Genomic DNA, 23,370 nt, shown 5'->3' with positions numbered 1-23,370 from the left:
CAGAGTATTGATCATTCAATATCTTTCCAGATCAGAAAAATTTAAACCTACTCAGAAAGACTATTTTTTTAAAATGATGATTCAGATAAACATTATTTTCAAGGATCGCTGAAGCAGCCTCCTAATTGGTCTTTCTGTCTCCAGACTTGTCACCTTTTATCAATCCTCTTCGTTTTGGGGAGATCCATCTTTCTAAACCAGAAACCTAGTGTGGTCACTTCCATGTTGAAGACCCCTTGACGGCTCCACAGCGACCTGAGGGTAGAAACCCAGATGCCCCACTGGCTAACAAGCCTTTCATAAGTGGCTCTGTCTGTCTCTCTGGTCCCTCTCTCCAGCACCCTCCTGAACACAGTGATTTGGGCTGACTGCATGTCTTCCAAGATGCCCAATATGCCACTCTCTCTTACCCAAAGCTTCCCCATATGCCATTCTCTTCGGCTAGAAACTTCTCTCATCTCCATCCCCACTCATATCCACACCTCTTCCTGATAGTAGCTCAACATTCACTTAAAAGTCACTTTCAAGAGGTCCTGGCTGACCCCTTTCCACTAGGTCAGCTCAACCCCTAACTCCAAAACAGTTTCTATCTCCCTGTCATAATTAATCAAGTTACCACTTTTCTACTTCCTCGGCTAAACTATAAATCTCTCGTTCACCACCATGTCCTAAGTACCTCGCACAATATCTGGCACACAGTAAACACTAACACTTTGTTAGAAGAATGGTAAGTTCAGGGGTGCCTGGGGGGCTCAGGGGTTGAGCATCTGCCTTCGGCCCAGGGTGTGATCCTGGAGACCCGGGATCAAGTCCCACATCGGGCTCCCTGCGTGGAGCCTGCTTCTCCTTCTGCCTGTATCTCTGCCTCTCTCTCTCTCTCTCTCTCTCTCTGTGTCTCTCATGAATAAATTAAATCTTTAAAAAACAAACAAACAAAAAGAATGGTAAGTTCAGTTGGTATGGCCAGACAGACTTTTAGACCCTTCAAAGTTCAATTTATTAGCCTCCTTCTCTTCCTAATCGCTAGGATTCTCTTCCTTGGAATTCCAAAGAACTTTCAGTGGGTTTTTGGGGTAACCTCTTTCCATATTTGAGTTTTGTTTTGTTTTGTTTTGTCTTTTTTTGTTTTTTGTTTTTTTTTGCTAAATCAGGGTTGATATAAAACTATTCAGGGGCACCTGGATATCTCAGTCGGTTGAGCCTCCAACTCTTGATTTTGGCTCAGGTCTTACTCTCAGAGTCATGGGATCGTCCCCAACGATGGGCTCTGCACTCAGCGCTGAGTCTGCTTGTCCCTCTCCCTCTGCTCCTCCTCTACTTGCACTTTCTCTCTCTCTCTCTCTCTCTCTCTCTCTAATATATACATACATACTTACATAAAATCTTTAAAAAATTATTCCTAAAAGGCTACGGGCCTGATTTAGAAGTTAAGAGGAAAAGTGGGTCTCACATGCTGGTTCTTTGCTGTTCTGGCCACAACACTGAGTGTCTGATACAGTGTATCACAGCCACCTCTCTGCTCTTCCCACCAAAATTAAAATATGTAATATCCATAACAATTTTATTAAATTTCCAGGGATTCATGTTACTAGTCAAGAAAACTTATGTCAAAGACTTTAAATAATAAACCAAGGACAGAGATGTCTGTCATGGGCTTTGAAATCTAGATTGCCTTCTTCACCCTAAAGAATACTTCTTCAAATAGAATGAGGGTAACAATTTTTCATACATTCATACTATGCTCTTTTCATTGGACTATGTTTCTCTGAATATACTCTATATTAAAGACAAAAATCCCTTTGAGCTTTTCCACATGTAGATTTCTAATTACTCTGAATCATTGTTTTTAATCTAAAGTTCATTAAAAACAGATTCCCAGAAAAACTTAAAAACAAAATTAAACCATTAAGCCCATTAGTGAATGAGTCAAGAATAACGTTCAGCTGATACCCATGCTCAGCTTTCTTCCTAATATAGTCTGAGTTCACTACTAAAAGCCCTTCCCATTCTATTTTTTCCCCACTGAGAAACCTTTTTTGTAAGATTTTTATTTATTCATTTATTTGAGAGAGGCAGAGAGAGAGAGAGAGAGAGAGCATAAGCAGAGGGAGAGAGAGAGAGAAGCAGACTCCCCACTGGGCAGGGAGCCCAACTGGGGGACTGATTCCAGCACCCTGAGATCATGACCCAAGACAAAGGCCGAAGCTCAACAGACTGAGCCACTGACGCGTCACAAGAAACTTTTTAAGAACAGAAATGAGAATATAACGTTCTATATAGTAGGAGCTTCTTTTAAAGCAGGGAAGCTTTGTTTATATATAAATACAGATCTACTAAATATACAGGGACAAAGAAAAATTCTTATTTTGAACATATTTTTTGTCTGTTAAAGAAATAATCCATATTTACATCTTAAAATTACATTTCATGGTTTTTAATTCATGGGAGTAGAGAACTATTTTAAAAGATAAATAACATTTCCAATGTTTAATTGAGAGTCCAAAGCCAGACTCATTATTTATTCTTTCCCCTACAAAAAGAGTCAATTCTCCTTTTTGATCTGAGAGGATCTGTTAGTAGCATCATCCTTTCCCTGGCCGGTCAGCCAGGACCTAAATTCTAAAAGTCAACCCTAATGTGCCATTGTATGCTTTTCTTACATCCAGTCAATATATCCCATTCCTATAGCAATCAATCAACTAAGTACTTACCGAATGTATTGTAGCAATTACTGGAAAGATGAGAAAACCATATTCTTGCCTCAAAGGATTGCATGATTTAGATTTAGAGACAAGGTTAATATGTTCATGAAACAATCAGCAAAAAATAATAGATGATATACAATTATATGGTATTGTGTCAAAGTATAAACTGCAATTATAGAAAATTTGAAGAAAGAAGATGATAATCAGGAAAGAAGGAAAGGTTAGTGAATACATCTTAATAATAATAATCATGATCACTATTTTGTGACAGGTATTTACATATTATTGCTAAACCTTGCAAAATGAGTTTTTACCTGGGCTCCATTTTGCAGCCAATGAAATTAAGGCTCAGTAAATAGCAATGACCACCCAGAGAAAAAGTCCTCACTGCTAGAAAGTGGAGGGATTTAAGCCCAAATTTGACCAGTGGCTGAGTTCTTTCTGCATTGCAACATCACTTTTGAATAGACCCTGATGGCTGGAAAAGTTTAGGAGGTAGAGGTGAGGGGCAAGACTATTCAGGCCAAGTGCACAGCATGAGATACGGGGAAGCAGGGAACCATCCCTTCTCATGAGCCCACACTATGTCCTAGAGACTGTGCTGGGTCTGGGAATCGCTGAAAAGCAAAATAGTCATGACCTCTGCCTTCATGTAGTTTATACCAGGGAGGTGAGCATTAATCAAATCAACGCTGAACAACATAAAATTGTAGTTTATATGAATGCTTCGGAGAACAGATACACATTATAAGGAGAAAGTAAAATGAGAAATCTAACCTAGTAAGAAAGGTCAGGGAAATCATGTGTATATGATTATTTAAATATGGAAAATGATACAGAAGATCACAGCTTAGGTGGTCCAGATTGGTCATGTGGGGTGAGATTGGCGTGGATCCTGAGAGAGGGCAAGAAATCCAAGAAAATGGCTTTCTGTGATTAAAACAATGCACACAATAGAAGCATGGCAACCAAATGCTATTGGAAGTTAAGTCAAGGTGCTGAAATTTCAGGTATTTTTAGTTCTTTCTTAAGATTTCTGTATTATTTGAATTCTTTTTACAGTAAGTATATGCTATTTATATAATTGTTTATTATAGAACAAACTATCTTCCTTAAGAGACTGCTCTGGAAAAATTGCATTTCAAAAGGAAGCAATCACTATCAGACTATTTGTAATCTATACTCATTGCAAAAATCCTAAAACCTGGAGGTATCATAGAGAAAAAAATTCTAAATGCACCACCAAACTGACCGTTTTGAGAATAATGCAGTTGTAAAAGAAAGCTTGCATTTGGGTAGTGGTCCTGACCATAAGGAGAATTAGATGGATTCCTAAGATAAATGAGCTGGGGGGGGGGGGAGACACAATTGGTTGGTGTGCTGGGGGATGAAGAGAGAAGAAAACATCCAAGAAGTAAGTATCGTGTGTTTTTAAAAGATTGGGGTTAGCATTCTACTGCCTTGATTTCAACCATTTGGTGGATCCATTAGGGAAGAAAGAATACTGCATACTGTGAATAAATAATTCACCTAGGTTTCTCCGTAGACAATTTTTATTTTGAGCAGTGATCAATTTTACTTTACAACCAGCGATTGTATTATGGTGGATGGGAAGTGAGTTCAGTAAAAATTAAAAGAGAATTCACGTTCTTTACTGGGAGGAAGAGAGGACAACCAAAAAAGAATTCTCTAGATAAGGTTAAAAATATAAGATGATCTGAAAGAGCTTGAAAGCAAAAGCCTTTAACACAAATGATTAAAGGAAACAGTAAAACCCTGTGAGTGCTCTGAAGAACAATGGAGAAAATCAGGCAAATGCACAGTGACGGGATGGAAGGCGGCCGGGAACTAAGTCCAAAAGTAGGAGATGAATCCCCAATATAAAGGTAGGATGGAGGGTGGGGAATGTGCAAAGAATGGAAATAATGTCCACAGAGAAAAAGAATAACATGTCTACATTGTGGCGACTCCCACACTGTAAAAATCCTACATAATGATTATAAAAAGGGAAGAGATTAAAGCAGCAATTAAGGCAATTACCTCTATACTGTACATCCAAATATATTCTGCTGGAGAGAATGAACCACCTTCTCATCAAAAAGAAAATACCTGAAAGTGATTTTTAAGACTGGCTATGGAATATTTTGACTTCTGGTAGACAAAATAAATAGCTGAAAATCTGAAAATTTACTGAAGTGGCCTGACCATGAGGTTGACTTTGGTTTTTAGGTAGCCATGAGATTCCTGGGCCCTTACACACCGTCCCTGTGTAACCCTGGGTGAGTCGCTGAACGTTCTGTATCAGACTGCCTAACTGTACGCTGTGAAGAGGAATGATACCCTTTTATTTGGTTTTTGTGAAGATTAAATAAGACGATGCAAGTAAGTGCCTGGCACGTGCTCAGTCAATAAATGTACTTTTCTATTCAATTAAAAATTAAACACTTTCTCAATATAATTTTAGAAATTATATATGAACTGCCTTGACACAAACTGGGCCTCTCTACCATCGGAGAAAATTGAGACCAACTCTTTTTTCTCAGAAACCGCAACTAATCCATTTCCCACATCATCTGGAAAAAAAAAAATCTCCTTAAAACTTTATAAATCCCCCCAAACTATGCTAATCTTCTTAATTATAAAGTAGATTTGTTGAGTCCTCACTTTTCATCCAGGAAAGAATCCTCAGCTCAATCAACACTGCAGATTGTAGAATGGCCTGATTTAAGAGGAAGCGGCGGTGGTGTCAAGCAAAAGGCTTCACGGGAAAGTAAAGAATTTTAAAAGGAACTCTCAGGAAACAGCCTGTCTTTTTTCTCTCCATAGGAGCTAGAGATGCTCAAAGAAAGTAAATGTGTTTCAGAGATGACTGTGGTGAAAGGCACATCTGAAAAATAGCTGAATAATAAGTAAATTTGATGGCCGCAGGTTTAGTGCTAATGGCCAAATGGAATCAATAACTGGAGACGTGGTAATGGATTAGGGTGAGGTCTAGAAAGACTGTTAAGACTTCTGTTGTCAGACTCTAAAAATGTGGCAAAAGTGCACCTGTATAGAATAGGATCACATAGGGACGCCTGGGTGGCTCAGTGGTTGAGCATCTGCCCTCAGCTCAGGGCATGACCCTGGGGTCCTGGGATCAAGTCCCTCATCCGGCTCCCTGCGTGGAGCCTGCTTCTCCCTCTGCCTGTGTCTCTGCCTCTCTCTGTCTCTCATGAATAAATAAATAAAATCTTTAAAAAAATATGATCAAATAGTGTTTCTTTTAGCCATCTTTGGTGCTAATCTTTAAATTCTTAAGAAATAAGGATAACACAGTGAGAACTGCCCCAAGTATCCAAACTAGGTGGGAGTAACTATGGAGCAAGACTAAGGGAATAAAGAACAGGTGTCACTCACTGAGCCCGCCTAAATTTGGGCAGTTCCTGAAGATACAGAGGGTTGGCAGGACCACAAGGAGCAAAGACACCGCACTGCGGGCATGATTGTAGGAGTTAGAGTAAGGGAACAGAGGAACACAGGGACGTGACACAATCAGATGGGCAGGAAGGGAGCAGGTGTAGGGAACCAGAACCCCGGACAGCTCATGTAACCAGGATCTCCAGCTTCCATCTTTTCCATTAGAGAGAACTCCAGATTGTCCCGAATGACCTCACACTCAATAGAAACTCTCTGGAGTTCAAGCCCCACCAAGCCTCTTGGCCCATTAGGGAAGTGAATTATAATCCTCTATGAGTGGGTAAAGGGAAGTCTTTGAGGTCAAGTCAGCAGGTGACCTACAGGTCTTGGCCTGCCCAGCTTCTAGCATCCTGAAATTCTGAAAATAGCATCCCGGTTCTCATTCACATTCTATTTTCCTGAAAACAGTGACTTTCCAGAGATGTGAATGAAACCCAAGCCAGGCTAACGTAAGTCAAGATCAGAATTCTGCTGGGATATTGGGAAAGGAAAGCAACCTCTGGGAGCTCACCAAGCTGGTAGCGATACGAACCCAGGGCTTCTAGTAACCATCCTGACATCCAGCAAGAGGATCTACTCAAGAAAACAGAACTCCTGCCTCTCTCTGGAAAACAGCATACACCTCCTGGCCTTTCTCTGGTTATGCCAAGGAGGTTACTTAATGCCTGGACAGCGGTCAACTCACAGCTCAGTGCCTACAGCTAAGTCTTTAAAAATTTTTTTTAAAACTTAAATGCAAGTTAGCTAACATATAGTGTATTATTAGGGGTAGAATTTAGTGATGCGTCAGCTGCACATAACACCCAGTGCTCATTCCATCAAGTGGCCTCCTTCATGCCCGTCACCCAGGTACCCCGTCCTCCACCCACCCCCCCCCTCCAGCAACCCTCAGTTTGTTTCCTAGAGTTAAGAGTCTCTTATGGTTTGCCCCCCTCTCTGCTTTTATCTTATTTTATTTTTCCTTCTCTTCCCCTTTGGTCATCTGTTTTGTTTCTTAAATTTCACAGATGAATGAAATCATGTGGTATTTGTCTTTCTCTGATTCCTTTTGCTTAGCATAAAACTCTAGTTCTAGTTCTACACACACACACACACACACACAATCTCTTCTTTATCCATTCATTCCCTGATGGACATCTGGCTCTTTCCATAGTTTGGCTATTGTGGACACTGCTGCTATAAACATTGGGGCGCAGGGCCTCTTCAAATTACTATGTTTGCATCCTTTGCATAAATACCTAGTAGTGCAATTCCTGGGTCATAGGGTAGATCCATTTTTAACTTCCTGGGGGAACCTCCATACTATATTCCAGAGCGGCTGCACCAGTTTACATTCCCACCAGCAGTGTGAGAGGGGGCTCCTTTCTCCACATCCTCACTAACATCTGCTGCTTCCGGCGTGGTTAATTTTAGCCATTGTGACCTGTGTGAGGTGGTGGTAGCTCATTGTGCTACAGCCAAGTCTTGCTCACAGAGCTGAAAGAAATGCTCCATCTGTGTTGGCTGCTCATTTGCTCTTGGCCAATTTGGGCCTTGCTGGAATACTTGGAGCCCTCTGCAGCCACAGCTCCTTTGCCCATTCTATACTGCTCAACCTCAACTCTGGACACCTGCTCCGTCCACCCCATCTTACCCCATTATACTCTGGAGTTTGATTTTCCCTTCCCTCACTTGACATCTTGAGATACAGCCACACCACCTTTTACTCTCTTCTAAGTTCTTCACTGTGCACCTCTCGGGCCTGGCATACTTGCTCAGCACCTGAGACTGCGACCTCCTTGTTCTCCAGGCACTTAGGTCTTGGTTTTGCTTTCTGAGTCTCCAGTTCCAGGTGAAGATGGGATTGGTTGTGTTAAGAGGAAGATCTCTCTTGCCCACTACAAAGAACTTTCCAGTCACTACGTGGTGCAAGCTACGCCACATATGCTTTGGCCAACCCTCCCTGGGGTACTGATACGGCCTTCTTTTCCTACTGCCCACAAAATGTGTCTACTTACACATTTTGTGATGAATAATTCAAGGGAGAAAGTGGCTGCATCAACCAACTCATCAGGCTTTAGCATTTCACTGTCATGCACAAATACAGGATGAACCACCTTCTGTTTCAGAAGGAACCAAATCCTGCCATCTGGAATAAACCCTCTGCTATCATTACTCTCCAATTATTATGGGATTTTATTTCATCATTGGTGCATAAAACTGTCCTCAAATATTAGAAAGACTTGTCATAAAATATTTGTCTTCTGCATGCCCCTAAGGAACAGAACTAAGAAAAATAAGTGGAAGTCGAGAGAGAAATTTTCAGCCTACGAAAGAGATTTTTGAGCTTTTAGAGCTAGCTCAAGATGGACTATGCTCTTTCAGTAGGTGGTGATATTTCTGTCACTTTGGTGTGCTTCAGTAATTTAACAAGTATTGGGTGAAATCCCAGTAATCGGCACTGAAAAAAAATTATTTTAGCCTGGAATGAGGAATACTCGACCTGAAGACGACAGTTGCCCATCTCTAGTCAAACCCTCCCCCCACCCCCATCTGCAGGCCCTGGGAAGCTTTTCTGTGCGTTCACTCTGTGACCTAAGAGCAAAACTCCCATCTGCTCTACCATTTGGTCTATCTTAACAATCTGGAGCTCCAAAGTGCAGGATACTGAAAGAATCCTTTTTGGTCTCTAGGGGATCTTTCCCCCGCCTGTGCTATGGTTAACACCACGGGGAATTATGTTAATTTATTCCTGTGTTCCTCTAACTGACTATAAAATGTAGACAAGCTGGCTTTCTGATGAGTAAGAGCACTTTTGACGAACCATGGAAGTTTCCTCTTGACCTACTAATCTCCCTCTTTATCTGTTCCTGCTCTCTAACTGATGGGATGCTTTCAATTTTTAAGCTATCCAAGCTGTAGATTTTAGTCTGTGCTGAACTTTGCCCAACTTATATGCTAAGCGCTTTGTGTATTCTTTTTTAGACAGTTATGTATACCAAATTTGAGAAAAATGTGTGTCCGAAACCCTTTAATGAAGCTGGAAAAGATGTAACAAGGCTAATTCAAAGGACTGAGAAATTAACAATTCTTTCTTTCTTTCTTTTTTCTTTTTAAGAAGAAGAAAAAAAGATTAGGCATATTTGACCCAGAGATTAGACAGTTAAAATGAGGCTTGACAAAAGTCTATGAAATCATGAAAGGCTTAGTAGGGTGGATATGGCATTTTTCAGAATGTTCTGTAATATTAGATTGCATGCATTTCCCTTAGAGTTTGAGAAAGTTACAAATTTCAATGATAGTTTGCCCTCTTGACAAAAAACTTACATTTTGGACTTCTTTTTCTTTGCTATGCTATATATCCCCAGTATCACCCACAGAAATACACTGGCTTTTTGTTCCACACTCAATCAATTATACCCTTCAAGAAAAAAAAAAAAAAAAAAACAACTCATGAGAATTTTCTAAATGTCCAAACGTGGTGGAAAAGTTCTGCCAATTTTAAAATTAATGTTTGGATAAAGGTGATGGGAATTTAGATTTCTGATGCCTTCAGATTTCTCCTACTTTCATTTAGGGTGTTGTCATTTCTAGTCCCTGCTCTGAGTGAAATATTCAGGCTGTGTATATTAGGCCTGAATATAATTTCTGGCAAAATGTTCTAATTAAACAACTAGGATGATTCGTGGAATTCTCATTAGAACAAGATTATACCGCATCTTGAGCTTAAGCTTGCACCTGTACAAGCTGGCAAGGTGACCACAAGTCCCTGGATACCCTGCTGAACACGGAGGGACGTGTGGTGGATGGTTTCATTTTGAAATACACTAAAAAAAAATTCCCTATGATTCAGACCTATAGATACTTCCAATCTTGGTAATATCCATGTATAGAAATCTCTGCAGTATCTCAAAAGTGTAAGCTCTTATGAAGTTGCACGTCTTTGGATCTGTTCTCATTTCTGTTGGTTATAGTTGCACCCAGGAGAGGAAATCTGACTGAAAAGGTCCAAGTGGCTCCAGGGCACACTAAAAGCCGCCTGCGATGGGATCCTCTAAACATAATTTCTTAAAAGCATATATTGATTTTTTAAAATAAAGGAGCAAAGAAATGACTGAATGAAAGGAAAGGAAGAAAAACCAGGAGAGTTGGATTTGGAAATTAAAACTGCTACCTAGGGATCCCTGGGTGGCGCAGCGGTTTGGCGCCTGCCTTTGGCCCAGGGCGCGATCCTGGAGACCCAGGATCGAATCCCACATCAGGCTCCCGGTGCATGGAGCCTGCTTCTCCCTCTGCCTGTGTCTCTGCCTCTCTCTCTCTCTCTGTGACTATCATAAATAAATAAAAATTAAAAAAAAAACTTAAAAAAAAAAAAAACTGCTACCTAAAAGCATGTAGAGAGGGCAATATATTTATTTTTTACTTATTAAAACTTCATTTTTATCAATGCACAGCTCTATGTTTATAGTTTGTCTATTTAAAAGCTACTTACAAAAACATGGTCTGAAAATCTATAGGTTTACCTGATGGGTTTTTTTTTTAATGTCATTTTTATAAGGAATAATTTACTTAATTTTGGTATTTAAAATACCTTATGTGGTACTACAGGAACAGCTATAATTACATTTCTAAATAATATTTGCTTTCCATGATTGATCATAATATTTCAAGAACATTCTTCATGAGAAAAAAAGGGAGACTTTAGCTAGCAAGATAGGTTCTCAATATTTTCCTTCTTTCTTTCCAAATATTTGCAGAGTGGATATGTCACTTTTCAAACATGGCAAATATAATATTTATAGCAAAACGATGGATTTCCATAGATGGCAGGAATGAGCTAATATGATCTTAGAATATGCTTTTGCATGGGATGGAATCTTACTCAAATCAGCTCAAGAAAATGCAGTGCATTAAGTAGACAGTGACTTAATGGACCTCCAAGAGGAAGTTAAACCACCAGACGGGAGGGGGGCAGGAACCAGGCATCCCTCGGGGCCTCAGCAGCACACACTCATGGTATCTGAATCTCATGGTTCACCATAAATATGAGACCATGAGTCTGCGTGACATGATCCAGCCCATCCTCAGGCCAGATGTATCCTTGAGCAAATCTGACTAGTTGGCAATATGAGAACATATTTTCTTAGAAATTATGTGGAAGGGGAAAGAATATATGGCATATATAATATAATCACTAAACTAATTAAAACTTGGATCACGCGAAGACAAAAGTTATCATTTGCTTGAAGTGTAGCTCCGAAATTTGTGTCAATGTTCGAATTAATCTCCTTAAAAAATCAAAGCCTGACACTGACATTCTTTTTTAAAAGAAAAAAAAAAGGAATTTCACTAATACAATTCAGAAGTCTCTAATATATTTCAGCTCCAAATTAGTTTGAGCACCATTATCATAAAACAGTTACCAGAAAACACTTAAAGTGCTTTTACGAATGCGTATGTGAGAGTAACTGGTTGAAATAATTACTCCTTTGGACTTACTGTATAAATCACTGCCTATACTTCTTTAGCACTTAATATAATCTTAATGCGTGCCAAGTAATTTCAACTAATAAATGTATAAATAAAATACCAAATCAGGCCAGTAAGGTCTACCGAACACTTTACTTTTCACTAATAGGAGTAAATGTGCTTCGAAAAATCTCTGTGAGGCCTAATTTTGCAACTGTGATTCTCAATAATTGTTCCAGTCCGGATATTGTTAAAACTCTAATAATAACTGTAATGAGGAAGAAATAATCAGCATACATAATGGAGTATTAGCATCTCAACTTCCAACAACTGAGCCACAAGTGGAGCCTCTGCTCGTTTTTTCACTTAGGTTATCATTTCTCAGACCGGCTCACACGGCTTCCTTTCTTCCTTTCTTCCATGCATAAACATCATTCCTAGCAGTCATTTAAGACTTCAGCTAACATCTGTGGTCTTTCTCCACCTTTACCCCCTTAGCTCTGTCCATCAGTGGAGCCACAGTGACCTATAAGGACGTTTCTCCCTGGCTTAAGTGCTTGAACAGCATTTCCCGGCCTGCAGTTTAAATCTGAAGCACTCTCGCATCTCAAGAGTGCCAATTCCTTCCTGTCTGGCCCATTCTTCCCTTCCCAGATTTTTCTCCTCCTGCTCTCAGCCTTACAACTGACACTTTGGTAACATGAAAATACTTGTCCCTCCCAACCAGCTTGACCATCCGGGCCTTTACTTATGCTTTTTCCTCCACTGGAATATATGTCCCCCCATCCCTTTTTTTACCTACCTAGTTTCTGCTCTCCCATAAAGACTCAGCTCCAGACTCCCTAATGCTAAGAACAGTCCTGGAGGCTGCCAAACTAGGCTAAAAATTTCCTTGTCCCACTGTGTGATCCCAAGGTGCGTGAACATACCTCAGTCACAGTATCTATGATATTTTCTTTTTTTTTAAGATTTTATTTATTTTATTGATTGATTGATGAGAGACCCAGAGAGAGAAAGAGAGAGAGGCAGATACATGGTCAGAAGGAGAAGCAGGCTCCTCACAGGGAGCCGGATGCGGGACTCGATCCCAGGACCCCAGGGTCATGCCCTGAGCCAAAGGCACCCCACAGGGAGCTTACTTCTCCCTCTGCCTGGGTCTCTGCATCTCTCTCTCTCTGGGTCTCTCATAAATAAATAAATAAATAAATAAATAAATAAATAAGTAAATAAATAAATAAAATCGTCAAAATAAAAAAAGAAATGATCAGTTAGTGGGGTCTACGTCCCGTAAATTATAAGCTGGTTCCCTGTCACACCACCCATACATAGCTAGGAGGGACTCAGATCTGTTGAAGGGAATGGAGCTTCTGACACAGTTATCAGCTAACACCTTTTCTGACAACAAAACACTTAAGCCATTTCATAGGGAATTTGAAATTCCAACAGAAGTCAAGAAATTTACAGATTGATTATTTAACAAATTTGCAGCTGCTTGGGGAAAGCGAATTTAATCCTTAAACTTTTCTTACTAGGTTGCCACAAAAAAAGTCTGTGCTTAGATGTAGTCCGAGCGCATTTTCTTGGCAAGCTGGCTCACTGCCTGGAACCATGTCAACGCTTTGCCTAAAGCAAGACAGTGATTGTTCAAGTAGCAGACACGCTGATGGGTCTTCCCGCGTGACCGAAATGACACATCTTCCACATTAGAATCCTGTAATCACGACTGTTACAGATAATGGGATTTGGTTCAATTACCCAAACCAAACAGCACATTTCTGTTGTTCTATATCCTCAATTCCTCATTATTTTACATTTTTAAGTATAGTAAGAATATAAATAGAAACTTGAACAACGTTCTACCAATGCAAAGACTTATATATGCAAAATAAATAAAATAGATCACTGTATTCATTGATTATAATAGAAAAAAAAAAATTCCGTGTCCTGAATTACCTGCATGTCTCAGGTAACAGGGACTTAGAGTTAAGCACATCTGAATTGTCCAGATAATCACTGCAGCTCCACATTTTACTGCACTAATAGAAGAATGGCCTAAGGACAATTCTTAGATGAGGAAAATGGAGATGAAACCTAAGAAACGAGGTAAAATTCTACTTTCTTCTTAACGATAGAATTAGAATTATTTATAATCTCTGTTTTTATTTTACATTCTGCATACCCTATGGCTACCTTAAAAGGGCTCCCAACAGAAGATCACTGTTTTGCAATTCAATACTCAGCTTTTCGGAGTATTGCAATTACTCAAAAGGGGGTGTCTCAAAATTAACCACAGAGAATCAAACATTACAAAACATGCCCTCTACGTATTTTCTCATTCTCTCCATCAAGTGTGTGCTTGTTCACACCTTTTCTACATCGTTTACAGAACCCAATAGAAAAGTTCCTTACTTGGTATTATGTGTATCAATGGTATGGAAGAGTTCATGTAATTCTTCTCCACTCAGAACACCATCTGCAAAGTATGCTTTGAATTCTTCAAAGGACAATTTTCCATCATCTGAAATGGTAGGAAAAGACAGAAGAGAAGCAAATCATTTCAAATTTGTATTTTGACAAAATTTTTAAAAACCACCCAAGTGCTTATGCAGGCTTACTTGTGTATGGATATACATTTATTTAAAAAGAAAGAATAATTCAAGGTGTTAAAAAGGAAATAATTTAATATACCCCCATAGTACATAGACTTCAGATGTATACGCCCTTATGGACTAGGTCTACATGGTTTTAAGTATGTTTGGGAACATTTATTTCTAAGGCAAACATTTAACAAGCCATTTAACTAAACAGGCCAAAGAGATATCCACCCAACCAAATAGAGCCTAAAGGCAATTATTTAGACATTTTAGGTCCTCATATACAGGACCTGGCAGCTTACAGAATAAGCAGTAGTTTTTAATAAGTGTATATTGATTGAATGAAGGCGAACATTTAGATTTTAGAATTATTATAATCCAACAAGCCGTCTTCATCCCTTCACTACTCAAGCAAATGAACACTTTTTAAAGACAAACGCATTTTACTTATTGTGGGACACAAAAGTGAATGACCATCAAATCAGGGAGTCTAATAAAAAGAGATAAGAGGTGTAGACATAAGCACAGGTATGTTACACAGTTAACACACGGTAAGTGCAATAAGAGATACACTTTGGAATGTAGGGGAGTTAGGGCAATCAAAGATCCCACTATTTGGGGGCATGAGGAGTTTAGGAACTTTTGCACCTGACTTTCTACTACAAGTAAATCTGAATAAGCAGAGATGGAAGAAACACATTAGTAACAGATGAAAGTAAAAGACCTCTCAAAATACAGAAGCAGAGAATTTAAGGGTCTTGATGGACATGTCGGAAAAGGAAAGCATCCTTCTTTCTGTGCAAGACGCTGGTCTGCCAGTTGTCTCAGGTAAGTGGCCAGATGACTTAAGTGGTGGGATGATCCTCTCCACTTACAAAGAGGCAGCAAAAAAAAAAAAAGGGGGGGGGGCAGCAGAGGACTAGGAGGAAGGAAGTTACAGTCACCAAACTCCTATTGTGTGTTCCTACTAACAACACCATACTGAACAAAGTAGAATTTGTCTTTGGGTTAAAGTTGATAAGATTTAATAGGATTGGATCTTCAAGATCCATTTGGGGCTTCTTCTTCTTCTTTTTTTTTTTTTTTTTTTGCCTCAAAAGATGGTCCCCAGACCATCCAGAGTTCAGTTAAAATGCAAATTCCTGGGCCCTACCAGCAAATCCCTGGGCCCTACCAGCAAATCCCAATCTCACAGAGGGCATGGAGCAGTGGGGTAGTCAAGAAATCTGGATTTTTCGTGACCTGTGAGATTCCTTCTCACATTAATAATTAACGCAAGGACTCAATAGACCTCATCACTGAATGACCTACTTTTTCAGATAGGGATTTAAAGGCTGTAACATTTTAAAAAAATCTGTATTTGCAAAATATAAATATAAAGACCCCTGAGAGTTTTTAAATTGCATATGATTTTACTTTTTGACTGAATAGGTCAATCAGTCAATCTTCCAGTTAATTCTTGCCAAATGCTAACAGAGCAGACTTAGCATTAGAGATCACAACAAGCCTGATCTGGAGTTCCTCACTCCCAGAGGCCCCCTGGACTGGATGACCTGTCTGGCTCAGCCATTCAAAGACCACAGCAACCCAATGCAAAATGAAGCTGAATCCACCAGGCCCATCTATTGTCTAATTTTGTATTTCTGCTTTTGGATGGGCTCTTTTAGTGTCATGTCTCAAATGACTATTTTTAACTCTGGCTTCATGTAACTGATGTTCCAGACTAGACATAGTTTTAGTATCTCCGCTGTGCACCTCCTTACTTTGACAAAGAAAATATATCACCAGGTTGGGGAATTGGACACAAACCACATCTAGGTATGGGGAGGAGGAAAGAAGGAAGAGGGAAGGAGGGAGGGAAAAAGATAGAAATCAACCCACTCTTTCCAACTCTGCTATGGAAATGTGTAACAAATGGGATACATACATATTCATGGTGGAATGTTCCCTTGGTGAGTATTTAATGGTTCTCAGGTAGGCTGACAAAGGCTATCATAGAACTTAACCTGCCTGTGCACTTTGTGGCAGGGTGAGCCTCTGGAAAACTACTTTACAATCAGCAGAAGTAAGTAAGCTCAAGTGATAACGTAAATACCATCAAAGGCATCGAACAAGTGCTCTGATGATTCTATGAGGGTGAAAAGCCTTTTTACTTTGTAATTCTTATTAGAAAGAAATATAAAAAGAAAAAAAAAAGAAGCATTCAATTATAGTCCTGAACTGAAGGGTGGAAATTATATTTTTAAAGCCTGTTTTTACCACATCCAAGATTCCTGGAAGTCCTAAATTTGGGCTACCATACTTTTAAATAAGCAATTGTAAAGAGTTACTTCAGAATATTTCTAGACTAGTACCTTAATGTCAAACAAAAGTATTACAGTATTTTTTGAAGGAAAAGGAGACAAAATACTCCTTTCTAGTGGGGTTCTGCATTAACAAAGCAATCTTAATTTTTTATTAAAGTTGCTTTTTTCTATTTCAATTTTCCTGCTGGTCTTCTCTTTTGAAATGGAACACAATTAAACCTTGATTTATACTGGTTTGGCCTACAGATTAGCCAAATCCTGTGAGATCTGATATACTATGATAATAAATCTTTTTTTTCCCCCCCAGGATTTTATTTAAATTCAAGTTAGTTGTATGTAGTATAGTATTAGTTTCAGGGGTAGAATTTTGTGATGCATCAGTTGCGTAAAACACCCAGTGCTCGTTACAAGTGCCCTCCTTAATGCCTGTCGCTCATTTACCCCATTTCCCCACCCACCTCCCCTCCCTAGGATAATAAATATTAACCTTTACCACCAAAGGGTACAAGTTTTTCAGTTTTTTTTATCCGACTTACATGCTCTGCCTGAGTTTATCCTGAGCATACCTGGCCCCTCCTCTGCTTTATTTTTAAAGTATTCTGGTCTTATACTCTATATCCGATTAATTTTTGAGATTGAGGTAGCAGAGAGAAGTTGCTTAGAAAAGCCTTAGAACAAAGAGAATCTTGAGCTTTTAACATAGATTTGCCGTTTGTCAGTATAGCACTTTCATCCATTCTCTCATCAAATTTTCGCTCAGCTTCTACTAGGTTCCAACACTGTTTTGTGCTAAGGACGATGGCAGGCAACCTCGGAAGGAATTTATATTTATGAAGGAGGATACAGCAAACGAGCAAACAAATGCCATATGATAAGGGCAATTCTAGGAGACACAGTATGATGTGGGACCATGTAGAAAAGAAAACTAACCCAGATATAAGTATATAGGGAAGGATTCCCAGAAAAAAGTGACATTTCAGCTGAGATACAAGTGACAAATAGGGGTTAATGGGGAAAGAACTGTAAAGGGTAAGAGTATTCCAGGTCAAGGAAATGCCAACCACAAAGCCAGGGGGCAAGAAATAATATAGTTGGGGAATTGAAAAGAAAAATCAGTAAACCAAGTCAAAGAATATATGCTAGAGTAGAATGATAGTTACCAGGGGCTGGGGCGGGGGAAATTGGAAGATGTTGGTCAGGGGTACTAAGTTTCAGTTATTCAAGATGAGTAAATTCTGGAAATCTAAAGTACAACAATGTGACTACAGTTAACCATATTGTAATGTATACTGGAATTTTCCTGAAAAGGTAGATATTAAGTATTTTTACCAGAAAATAAAAGAGTAATTGTGTGAGGTGATGAATAGGTTAAGTAACTTTATTATACTGAATATTTCACAATACATGTGTATACAAAATTAGCAAACTGTATACATTAAATATACACAATCTTAAAGTGTCAACAAAGCTGGGAGAAATGACTACATGCTGGGTGGGAAGAAAGGCAAGCCAGAGAGTTAGATAGAGAGAGTCAATGCCATGAAAAACCATATAAATCTGGTTAAAAAACTTCTGAATTTACCCCAGGAGGAGCCATTGTCCTATTAGGAAGCTTACTGTGGGTGAGTAGAGTGGGGTGGACAGGTGTGGCACCAGAAGAGAAGACACATTAGAGGTCACTGTAGTAATTAGGGTAAGAATCAATGGTGGCTTAAACTTTGGTGGTGACAGTAAGAACACAAGATATGTGGCCAGATTTATCATCTGTCTCAGAAACAGAATCAGCAGGAACTGGTGATCAGTTAGAGGTGACGGATGAGAGGGAACAATAAGTCAAAAATGATACCCATCCTGGATGCCTCGGTGGCTCAGCAGGGCATGATCCCAGGGTCTGGGATGGAATCCCACATCAGGCTCCTTGCAAGGAGCCTACTTCTTCCTCACCTTGTGTCCCTGCCTCTCTCTGTGTCTCTCATGAGTAAATAAATAAAATCTTTAAAAAAAATGATACCCATACATACATACAATGGAATATTACTCAGCCATCAGAAAGGATGACTACCTACCATTTATACTGACATGGATGGAACTGGAGGGAATTATGCTGGGTGAAGTAAGTCAATTGGAGGACAATCATCATATGGTTTCACTCATATGTGGAATATAAGAAATAGTGAAAGGGACCATAAGGGAAAGGGAAACTGAGTGGGGAAAAATTAGAAAGAACACTGGGTGTCATATGTTGGCAAATTGAATTTAAATTAAAAAAATTATATCCCTCTAAGACTGAGTAATTGGATGGATGACATCTCCATTCACTGCAATAGAGAACACATGGCAAAAAGCATGGGGTGGATGGAAACAGTGCTTAGATCTATTGAAATTAGATGTACCTATGGAATAAGTAGATGCATCTAGAAAGCAGGAGCATCATGGTCGTATAGAAAAGGAGAAGGAGAGAGGAAGAGGGAGAAAGGGAGAGAGAAAGAGGAAGAGGGAGAGGTACTTCTGCATTACCAATATATACTAATTGAGGTCCTAGAAGTAAGTTCATTCTCCCAGAAGAATGCCTACAGTGAGAATGAAAAGGTCCCAGAATAGACTTTGGAAATGCCAACTAAATCCTTTAAGTTTCAGATTTTATAAATGCTTGGCTGTTGCAAGGATTGAGAGGCTGTACAGAAAACACCTGGCACAGTACCTAGCACAGAGTAAGCGTTCAACAAAGGTAGGTATGATTTTTGGATGGATTTACTCGTTCAGTCCTGCTCAGTCATGACCGTTACGCATGAATTAGTTCCTATCTTGTTCTTTTTCTTAAAAAGTACTTATGGAGTGCATACAGAATAATGGGTATTTGATATGTTTATTGAAAAATAGAAATTTTAATTTATTTTCTTAGGTAATAAGGGTTTACATAGTCTAAAACTTTGGGCAGCCCGGGTGGCTCAGCGGTTTAGCGCTGCCTTCAGCCCAGGGCCTGATCCTGGAGATCCGGGATCGAGTCCCACGTCGGGCTCCCTGCATGGAGCCTGCTTCTCCCTCTGCCTGTGTCTCTGACTCTCTCTCTCTCTCTCTCTCTCTCTCTCTCTGTGTGTGTCTCTCATGAATAAATAAATGAAATCTTTAAAAAAAATAAAACTGGAGCTTCTTTGAAAAAAAAGAGTCTCTTTAAAAAGAGTCTTGTGGTTTATTAAGATTAAATATTGTGGTTTATTAAGATTAAAACACCAAAACATGATCATCTTCAAAAATAACAACAGCATCTTTGTACAAAATGAACACCTGGAAAGCATTAGTGAGTTTAACACACAAAGAACAGCATATACTTTGCATAATATGCAAATTTTTAGAGGCAGAAATAAAAATAGCAACCTTGTTTCTAAAATGAAGATCTTAAATTGCAAATCAAGAAAAATAATAATTAACATATTAACATTTAATTAAATGTAAATAGATTAAACATGTTCTATCAAATGTACCTATCACTTTGCACAAGTCATTTAATATCATTGTGCATTAACTTCCTTATCTCTACAAGCTTCTACCTGTTAAATGTCTAATGCCATATATTTGTTTTAAAACAAGTTATTAAAAAAATAAAAATAAAACAAGTTATTGACAATCTATAAATGCAAATAAAATAGAAGTTCTTCTGATTTCAACTCTAATATGTAAAACCTTAGACATTATCACTCCTGTCCTTAGCAGAGCAAAACGCTGAACAAATTAAAAATCAATGACTTTTCTCGGACTTATGAGAGAACTGAGGTTGCAGGACAAACCACTACCCAAAATCTGAGAAAAAGACAAAACCAGAGAATCATAGCCAAGATATGCTTACACAGAGGAGAAGCTACTGGAGACACAAACTGATAGAAACACAGAGTAATTTTGATGAATTGCTGGAGGCTGGGTACAGACTAGCTTGAGAGGGAGAAAATCCTGGGGGCTTCGGGCTTTAGGGAGCTTCCACACTTTCATGGGTTTTGTCTCCAGGAACCGCAGCATGGTTCTCATAGTGAGGAGACAAAAAAAGATGTAGCTTTTTTTTTCACCATGTAGCTATGGCACAGGGAAGAGCAAGAATAATCAATAAATAGACCCAGAGTGCTCATTATGACTGAAGTCTATTCTTCAGGGGCACAGATTTTATCAGAACTCTACCCCACTTGGGGGAAGGACATTTCTCTCACTGCAGTCCCCTCTAGCCTTCATATCAAATAAGTTGAAGGGAAGCTATGAAACACTTGTGAAGGTCACAGCCCAGAAATATAGGCCCACTAAAAGACTGAGATTTAATCATAAGATTATTGAACACATATGCTCCTCCATTCCTTACCATTACACCAACAGGGCTCCCATATAAACCCAGTGGATTCCAGCTGAAAGAGCTGTAAGACTCAGAATCTCTCTGAAGAGTACTTAGGGAAGCTCAGGTCAACAGGGGAGACAAAAAGACAAGAGGAATTTGAAGGCTTTAGCACCTACAGCTGGAGCAAACATTAAACACTGCCCAACTCCTACCAGATAATCATTTCTCAAGCTAGAAACCCAGTAATCTCATTTCCCATTACCTGATACATGATGATCAGCTTTCACAAAAATATTACAAGGAATGAGAAAATGCAAGAAAAAGCACGGTCTGAAGAAACAGAGCAAGAATCCGAACCAGACTCAGATCTGACACAGATATTGGAATTATCAAACAAGAAATTCTAACTATGATTAGCAGGTTAAGGGGTCTAATGGGAATAAAGAGAAGAGATGGGTAATGTAAACAAAGAGATGGGAATTCTAAAAAAAAAAAATCAAAAGAAAATGCTAGAAATCAAAAACACAGAAACAAAGAATGCCTTTGGTGGTCTCATCAATATAGCTGAGAAAAAAATCAGTAAGCTTGAAAAAAAAACAAAGAACCTGAACAAAACATCTAAGAACTCTAAGAGATTTCAAAAGGTGTTACATAAACAACTGATGAAGAAGAAAAGATCGTACAAAGCAGAAGAAATATCTGAAATAATAATAGCTAAGAATTTTCCAAAGTTAATTACAGAAACCAAAATACATATCCAGGAAGCTCAGAGAGCGCAAACAGGCTACGTTCCTGCCCTGACATCCCCCCCACTCTGACCCAAACAACCCTAACATGTAGGCATATCATATTCAAACTACATAATATCAAAGATAAAGAGAAAATTTAGAAAGACATAGAAAAATTAATCTATAGTTTATATAGGATCAAGAATACAAATTAAAATTACAGGAGACTTCTCATGAGAAACCATGCAAGCAGAAAGAGTGTGGAGTGAAATATTTAAAATGTTGGAAAAAACATCCCATAATCTAGAATTTTATATACAATGAAATTATTATTCAAAAGTGAAGCCGAGGGCAGCCTCGGTGGCTGGGCAGTTTAGCACAGCCTTCAGCCGGGGGTGTGATCCTAGAGACCCAGGATCGAGTCCCACGTCGGGCTCCCTGCATGGAGCCTGCTTCTCCCTCTGCCTGTGTCTCGGCCTCTCTCTCTCCCTGAATAAATAAATAAAATCTTAAAAAAAAAACAACAACACAGAAGTGAAGCCGAAATAAAGACCTTCTCAGATGAACAAAACTGAAGAGATTCAGTGCCAGCAGAACTTCTCTACAAGAAATGTTAAAAAAAAAAAAAGTTCTTAGGGTGAAGGAAAATGATTTAGGTCAGGAACTCAGATCAATATAATGAATAGTGTCAGAGAAAGAATAAATGAAAATAAAATATTTTGTTTTCCTTATTCTGAATTAATCTAAGAGATAAATGTATAAAGTAATAATACTAACAGCATATTAGTAATTAATAGTATTTTGATATGTGAAATAAATTATATCAATTCATAAGGAACAGAAGAAGATCTTGGAAATATTCCAAGGTACCTGTATTACCCATGAAGTTGTATAGTGTTATTTTAAGATTGATTTATATTAGTAAAAAATAAATATTGCAAGCTCAGATTGGTGAAAACTACAGAAACAACTAAAAACTTTTTAAAAATATAATTGATTTGCTAAAAAAAAAAATATAATTGATTTGCTAAGAGGAGACATTATATACAAAATGCTGTTTAAAACCTGATAAGGCAGAAAAAGAAGAGAAAAAAAAGAACCAGGGGAACTAATAGAAAATAGCTATAAACATAGTAGATATTAATCCAAAAATACCAATAATCAATTTTAATGTGAATGATCTAAGTACACCAATTAAAGGGCAGAGATTGTTAGGGTGGGGAAAAAAAAACCAAGAGCCAACTACATGTTGTCTACAAGAAACCCACTTTAGACCTAAAGACTCACATAGGCTAAATCTACGCAGATGGAGAAAGACATATCATGAGAGTGCTGAACAAAAGGAAGCTGAAGTAGCTATATTAATTTCAGTCAAAGTAGACTTCAAGAAAAATTATCAACGATCAAAAGGGAAATTGCTTAAGTATAAAGGGGTCAATTCTCCCAGGAGACAACAATTCTAAGTGTGTATGTGGCTAAAACAGAACATCAAAATACATGAGGCAAATACTCTTAGAACTGAAGACAAAAATAGACAAATCCACAATAATAGCTGGAGATTCTAACACCCCCCCTGAATCTAGACACAGACTCTACACTTTTTGAGATAAGAAAAATTAACTCAAAATGGATCACAGACCTAAATGTAAATGCAAAATAAGAGAAACCTTGGATCAGGTGATGAGTTTTTAGATACAATATTGAAAGTACAAAAAAAACAAAAAACAAAAAAACACTGAAAGTACAACATGAAAGAAAAAAAATGATAAATTGGACTTTATTAGAATTTTAAAATTTCTTTCAAGAGAATGAAAG

General features: G+C 38.6%; 1 protein-coding gene across 1 annotated transcript in view; it reads right to left on the bottom strand.

The window, feature by feature from the left end:
- Window positions 1–23,370, bottom strand: part of NECAB1 (N-terminal EF-hand calcium binding protein 1) — a 185,123-nt gene that overhangs the window by 137,749 nt on the left and 24,004 nt on the right. Inside the window, exon 3 of the mRNA XM_025433539.3 lies at window positions 14,022–14,130. Within this exon, the coding sequence (XP_025289324.1) occupies window positions 14,022–14,130 (109 nt within the window). The remainder of the gene's footprint in view (window positions 1–14,021; window positions 14,131–23,370) is intronic.

This window comes from Canis lupus, chromosome 29 (assembly GCF_003254725.2).
Source record: "Canis lupus dingo isolate Sandy chromosome 29, ASM325472v2, whole genome shotgun sequence".
NCBI lineage: Eukaryota > Metazoa > Chordata > Mammalia > Carnivora > Canidae > Canis > Canis lupus.
This window is presented reverse-complemented; position numbering and strand designations above follow the sequence as displayed.